Consider the following 6,707-nt stretch of genomic DNA (forward strand, 5'->3'; position numbering starts at 1 on the left):
TCCATGAACCATCATATTTAATGTTGTTGCCATCACAGCAGATCCAGCTGAAGCACGGAGACCGCTGGCAGGGAGCAGGAGAGCTTTTGTACCTCCCTGGAGATGTGCATGGCTCCCTGCAGGCTTTAGCCCTTCCCTGCTCCGTTTCTGGCAGGCACCCCAGTCTGCACAGGGCTGAGAACCACTGCAGTGGGGAAGCTCAGCCCTGTCCTGCCTCTGCCACCTGCAGCTGGAGGGAATAGAGGGGGACAAGGACAGAGAAATGCTCCCTTCCCCATGGTGTGGTCACTGCAGAGAGGTAGGAGGGAATCTTTCTCTCCCCAGGGCATGGATACAAGAGAGGAGGGATGGGGGCAGAGGCAGGGGTGAGCTGTCTCAGCTCATTCATCCTTTCTCTGGCACTCAAAGAGGAGATGCTGGGCTCTATCCTTCCTGTCCAGCAGCCTTGTCCCCAGGGCCAGGCAGAGAAGTGATGGTCTCTGCCCTGGCAGGAACCATCATACAGTTCTTGTTGGCTGTAGCTTCTGTATCTTCATCCTGCAAGAGTCTGACTCTGCCACTGCATTAGAAGTCACCCCTGAGGGATGTAACGGGAAGCTGAGCCACGGTCACAGAGTGGAGATGTTTTCACCCCAGCCTGCATCAGGGAAAGGCTGGAGAATGCCAACCCCTCCAGCAATCACAGACTGGGCAGCCAATGGGCACTTCTCAAATAGAATAAACTAAGTATTTTGTACAATAAACATGATTTGTCCAGCCCTCCCCCCTCCCAACCCTCCCAGCCTGAGGAAGGGGAGCCATGAAAAGAGGCAACACAGGGCCCTGGGAGCTGTTCCCTGGGCCCACTTCTCCTCCAATCTCAAAGCAGCTCTTGTCCATGCACGACGCGGAAGGGGCAAGACTGCAGCCCTGGCTGTGCAGCAGGTGCCTATGCCAGCCCCTACTCCAGGTAGATGTCTTCCGTGGGGCACGTGTACTCCACATATTCCTTGTAGAATTGCTGAAAAGCCCTCCTGCAACACAGCATGGAGCAAAGCTCAGCTGTACCCTCCCCATGGCATTTACAGAGCCCATTTTGCTTCCCCTCTCGCCCTTGCCCCCCTATCCTGTTGTCAGGTCGAACCCTGATCCAGCTCTGGGAGCCTCATGCATTAGTGCCCAGAGGTGCTGCTGGAACAAGGCCTCCATCTCAGCTCTGAGCTTCCACACAGCCCCTGGGTTTCAGCCATCTGCCTGCAAAGCTTTGCACTGGGACTTGTTCCAGCACTGTCAGGAATATGCTGCCTATAGCAGCGTCAGCTCTGGCTCTATCCCTGAGCCTCTCACTGTAGAGAACCTGTGCCAGGTTCTCGTTCCCCCTGTCCCTCAGGAGGGAGCACCTTCCTCCCACCCCAGGACTTACCCTACAGACTCCGCCAGAGGCTTTGTGGATTCCTCCGAGACAAAGACGTGGCAGGCAAATCTGTGGTCGGCAGGGTGCTTGGTGATGAACCCAAAATATCTGAGAGTGAACAGAGCAAGTGAGATTGGACTGGCAGACAGGCAGAAACAAATACCTATCCCACTCTTGGCAAAGGGGTTTGGGGTTCAAACCCCAGCAGTGAGCACTTCCCAGGCCCATATCAGAGATGTGATTCCCACCCAAAGGCTGCTCCTCACATGAAGCTGTGGGATGACGACGCTGGGAGCGAGAAAGCAGTGATGCCTCCGTGTGTTAAAGCACTGATAACTGCCCCACACTTCCTGCTACTCACTTGTTGTTCTTTGGATGGTATCCACAAAAGGAAATGTTCTTCAGCTGGAAAAAATGGCTACACTTGTTTACCTGGGGGACAAATAAAAGAACAGTCAAAGCTTTCTTCCTCAGCAGTCCTGTGGGACAGCTGGACTCCAGCTTTGGAAATAGGTGTTCAGGCTGAGCCCAGCTCTCCACAACAGTACCCACAGCAACGCTCCTGCACCCTGCCCACAGGGGAGGTTTTCAAAAGGCTTGCTGGGAAGACTTCACTTGCCTCTGCCCAGCATCTTGCTGTGCTCTGTTAGGCTACTTATGGAGACCACTAATCAGCAGCTTGCAATGCCCAGCTAAAGAGATTACAGGGAAGATCCGGAGGACACCACTCAAAATAGTAGCAGAAAGGTTTAGGAACAGCTGACAGATTAGGGGTGCAGCTCAGCTCACAGCATCCTAACACAGCAACACGCCTGGCATCTGTGAGGGCACCAGTCTGATGTACAGCCCAATGCTGGGATCTCACTAGGCTTCGGGGACCCCAGTGGAAGACCTACAACCCTTTGGATGGTGTTTCTAGCGGAACAAAGAGCACATAGGATGGAGGCCCTTAATTTCTATGTGAACATGCATGGGGGCACCAGCAAGCTCAGAGCAGCAACAGTAAAAGAGATGAGGTGAACAGGGCACTACCTTGCTGTGCTCCTTGGAGTCATCGGCTTTCACAGCTATCTTGACCCCACGCACGCTGATCTCCAAAACACAGCTGGAGGGTGGGTTAAAGTGCACAGTGAGGCGGCGCGTGGTGGCAATCTGGGGAGGGAGACAGAGACGTAAATCCCTGGAACTCAAAAGCAGCATGCGAAGATGGCCCACCCCTTCCCATCTCCTCCCTGCTCCCAGGCAGGCTCAGCCCGCAGTGGGACGCTACCTTCTGCATGGCCGCGCACAGTACATCATTGCCCTTGTGATAGGGAACCTGCACCGAGCCGAGGAACTTCACCCGAAACTGGTCCACCCAGTCGTTGCTCTTGGCCAGAGCTAGAAGACAGAGCACATGGCAAGGATCACCTCTGTTGGCCATCTCCACGTACCCAAACCTGCACCGTTCCCCTCCCAGCAATGGGTGCAAGCTCTGACCACTACTGGCTGGAGCTGCCCACGGCCATGTCATTCCTTGCCTAGCGTCCTCCTTCCACCTCCTGTTCCGTGGTGAGGACGTGGGCAGGAGATCAGGGACATAAGCACTACGGAGGCTTGGTACCTGTTATATGGTCTGGGTCCTTGGTGACTTCGATAGCATAGTAGGCAGGAAAAATGCCCCGATCCCCTGTCCGCATGTTGTAGGCCTCGTACCAATAATCTTCTGCCTGCACCTCCACCAGCAAAGGGTCATCCACCTCCAGCTCCAGCTCGTCCGCGTGGCGAGGCACAAACCTAGGCAGGGATTCATTAGCACTGTGCTGGCTGGCAGCTCTGGTGGCATACTCACCAATACACCTCTGGGGCAAGGGCAGCACAAGGCCTGCAGCCGGCGCAGCTGGGGGGCAGGTGGAAGGAGCTAAGATCTGATGTGCTAAATAGAGACCTGAGTAGGTTCAGGCTCAAAAGGTTTCCCCTATGGCATCCCCCACGTGGCTCCCAGTGCTCCTGGGTGCCCTGAAAGGTCTCTCACCCTTGGGAAGATGTTGCCCAGCCAGTGCCTGGCTCCTGCTGGGCCTACTACCAGCCTAAGGACTATGGTTTAATTCACAGGCTTCTCATGCTGGAAACTACATGGTTTGGGTAGAACCAGAGGACACTGCTTGTGCCCTGCACTCACCTGAAAACAGCACGGTGGGTCTGTTCCTGCTCCTCACCATTGATCATACAAGAGAACAACCCAAAGGACTCAGCACCTGGGGAGGAAGGTAGAGGGGCATGCTGCAGCTTTGAGGAGTCAGCACCACACACAGGGAAGGACAAGATCCTCAGCTCACGCCTCACGGCCTTAGCTCAGGTTGTGCCATCTTGGCTGTACCTCACACTAGACAAAAAGAACAACAGCTTGACAACTCCAGCTACCCCTGTCTAAAGCTCACAAAGCTTTTCCAGCCCACCCCTCCCTAATCACAAGGGAAGAGGTCGCAGGCTGTGGAACCAACGCCTGCTGAAGCTTCTCAATCTCATTGGAGGCCCTGCAGGGCACCCTGGGCTGGGCAAGCTGGTACCAGGGCTAAGCAAGGCTGCCTTGGGACACAACCCCCAGCCCACATTCTCCCCCCGCCCAGCACTCACTGGAGGAGCGCGCCCGGCCACTCATGAAGACGTTGAGAAACTTCTTGGAGAAGTGGATGTCCGCCTCGGGGGTGGAGTCCTCAGAGAGGCAGACCGAGTCGCGCTTCAGCGCATCCTCCTCATACTCCTCACCGATGGCTGACTCATAGGGTGAGGAGACACAGTTGTCGTAGACAGTAGCCGAGTCACTCTCATCACTGTAGCCCGAGTAGCACTGCTTGAGGCTGACCAGCTCCAGCTGCACGTTCTCATCCACCACCAGCGTGTACTTGACCGAGTCGTAGGAGAGGGCGCTGGTGTCCGAGCTCACGGATGCTCTCTGAAGGCCATGACCTGGCCGGTAGCCACTGCTCCCACCACCACAGGAGGCTCGGGGCAGGCTCGTCTTGTCAGGGGAGGACATGTAGTCCAGCACCTCATCCTCCTCACTGATGGAGGGGTTGGTTTTCCCAGCCAGGGCTGAGTAGCTGGAGGTGTCGATGTCAGAACTGATAGACATGCGGTTCTCACTGGACTGTGACAGGAACGGCTTTTCGGTCTCCAGCGGGTCTGAGTTCTTCTGCACAGGTGTCAGATAGATCTCCTCAGTGGCCTCCAGCCTCACGTCTGTCTGGTAGCGGATGCGGTCCCGGTGGGCCTCGGGGGCCCTCGACGTCACCACCACCACACTGGCACCGTGGGGCGGGGGTCGGCTGGCAGCCTGGTGCTTCTCGGGGGGCCGGGATGAGGCAACACAGGCAGGTGCCATCTGAGTGGCTGCCGTGCGCCGGCATGGGCTCTCTGTGGATGTGCCCCGGTCTTTGGTGGAGGTTGTGCTGTTTTGGTGATTGACCTCATCACTCAGGCAAACGTGGTCATGGGGAGGGGTCTGCTCACCTGTGGGGAAAAGAGCAGTGTTGGTGTTCCCACTGATAGGGACGCCCCAGACTCAAGCTGGACATGTGCCCACCGGGGACATTTCCCAACCAAGGCTTGCTTCAGGCCCTGGGACAGGGATTGACTCCTAGGAGCTACAAAGGAGTGCAAGGGTCTGCTCTCGGACAACTCACCCGTCTTCAGAGGGGACGATGACCGGGACACCCGCTCTTGCCAACTGTGCTTTTTCCCCAGAGAATTGTTGTTCAGGGTGTCCTGAGGAGGAGAACAAAGCCGCCTTGTCACCCCAGCAGTAAACAGCACATGGCGCCTGTCCCTGCCCGCCCCACAGCGATGGGCAGCAGCCAGAGCCATCACGGCCCCTGGGCAATGCCTAGGACCACTCAAGAGCTTCTTCAGGGTCACTGTGACCATCCTCACGTGCAGCCAGGGCACGCTTTGCTCCCAGACTTTGCAGATGGCTCTAAGGGCAGCATGGGTCTTTGTCTCTCTGCAGCAGTCGCATTTTCTGCACTGCTAGTTTTTGCTCAAGCACCAAGCTTGGGATTCTTGGGGTTTTCTCCTGCAACCATCAAAAGCAGCACAGGAGCTGCCCTGCTCTCCCAGTCAACATGAAGCAATCCTCTGCCTTAAAGCCCACTAAGATCTCTGGGATTCCCCATCCTATCCTGGAGCACAGGGACTTTGCGTTCCTGCTGCCAGCCTTATCAGACCCTGTGTGATAAAGCTCCTGCCCTCAAGGTCCTCAGCATAGACCATGCCCATGGCTCCCAGTGTGGTCCCACAGTCTCCACCATCCCCTACAAGGGCACCATCGTCTCCCCCTCCCCAGCCCACCATCTACACAACCCACACACCCCAAAAATACCTCTCCGCAGGTCTGGACGCTGGTTGGGACCAGCTGCCCGGGGGGGGCCTTTGCTGTCCCCGTCCCCCCAGCTGGATGTGGCTCCCACGTGCCACCGGCTCCTCGGGGTCCCTGCGCAGGGTGGGACAAAGCTGCCTGCTGTCCCCTTGTCCATTATGCTCCAGCAGGCGTCCCCCTCCCCCCCATCCCTGCTGCCTTTGTCCCCGGTGCCAGCTGTCCTGCAGCCATTGTCCTGGCTCCGTGCCCTCCTCCTCCTCCTCCCACCCATAGCCTCAGGCAGAGCTGGCATCAGCTGCAGGTTTCAGGCTGGTGACACCCAGCTCCGACTACGCCCCATCTGTCACCCGCAGGGACACCTGCCTCTAGCTTCAAGCCCCTCAGCTGCACGTCACCACCACGAAAATCCTCCTACTTGGCAATAGAAGCCACTGCTGAAGGCAGGAGGAAGGCAAAAATAGCCCTGCGCACAGCACACCTTGCATAGGTCTGCAAGGTTTGCAGGAGAGATGGGGCAAAGGGATTCCAGCTCAGAGGCTCAGCATGCACGGCACTCTGGCGTAACCCTCCTGGGGACAGCCCCACTGCTGCATCTGGAAAAAGGCTCCATCCAAAACCTCCTGCAAGCCCTGAGAGTGAGCAAGATGAACCCCCGTTCTCCTGACCACCTTTTCGGGCAGTGTGATTGTCGCTGCGATTTTGCACTGGGCGCTGACGCTGATGCCCCCTTACCGGGTGTAGCCGCCTGCCTAGGAGCGGAACCCCAGTCCCAGCGCCGAGCACACAGGGCTGCGTCACCGGCCCGTCCCAGGCTGCAGCCGCGGCGCTGCCAGCCCTTGATCTGGGACGCGGTGCTGGGACGGATGGCTCATTCACGCGTTCAGGATGCCACGCCTCATTAGCTCCCCGTCCCCACTAAGATCCCTTCCCCGCTCCCGGCCGCCTTACTCTGGCTCC

General features: G+C 57.5%; 1 protein-coding gene across 1 annotated transcript; it reads right to left on the reverse strand.

Annotated features, from left to right (window-relative positions):
• Window positions 1-6,622, reverse strand: MAPK8IP1 (mitogen-activated protein kinase 8 interacting protein 1). Its single transcript, XM_010711423.1, has 11 exons — window positions 6,549-6,622; window positions 5,754-5,898; window positions 5,059-5,140; window positions 4,010-4,885; window positions 3,555-3,630; window positions 2,997-3,169; window positions 2,664-2,773; window positions 2,426-2,545; window positions 1,755-1,825; window positions 1,403-1,501; window positions 1-1,013 (listed from the first exon to the last, which is right to left on the reverse strand). The coding sequence occupies exons 1-11, from the start codon at window positions 6,620-6,622 to the stop codon at window positions 941-943; spliced, it is 1,899 nt and encodes a 632-aa protein (XP_010709725.1). The 3' UTR covers window positions 1-940.
• Between the last annotated feature and the right edge of the window lie 85 nt (window positions 6,623-6,707).

Source organism: Meleagris gallopavo, chromosome 5, assembly GCF_000146605.3.
Source record: "Meleagris gallopavo isolate NT-WF06-2002-E0010 breed Aviagen turkey brand Nicholas breeding stock chromosome 5, Turkey_5.1, whole genome shotgun sequence".
Taxonomy (NCBI): domain Eukaryota; kingdom Metazoa; phylum Chordata; class Aves; order Galliformes; family Phasianidae; genus Meleagris; species Meleagris gallopavo.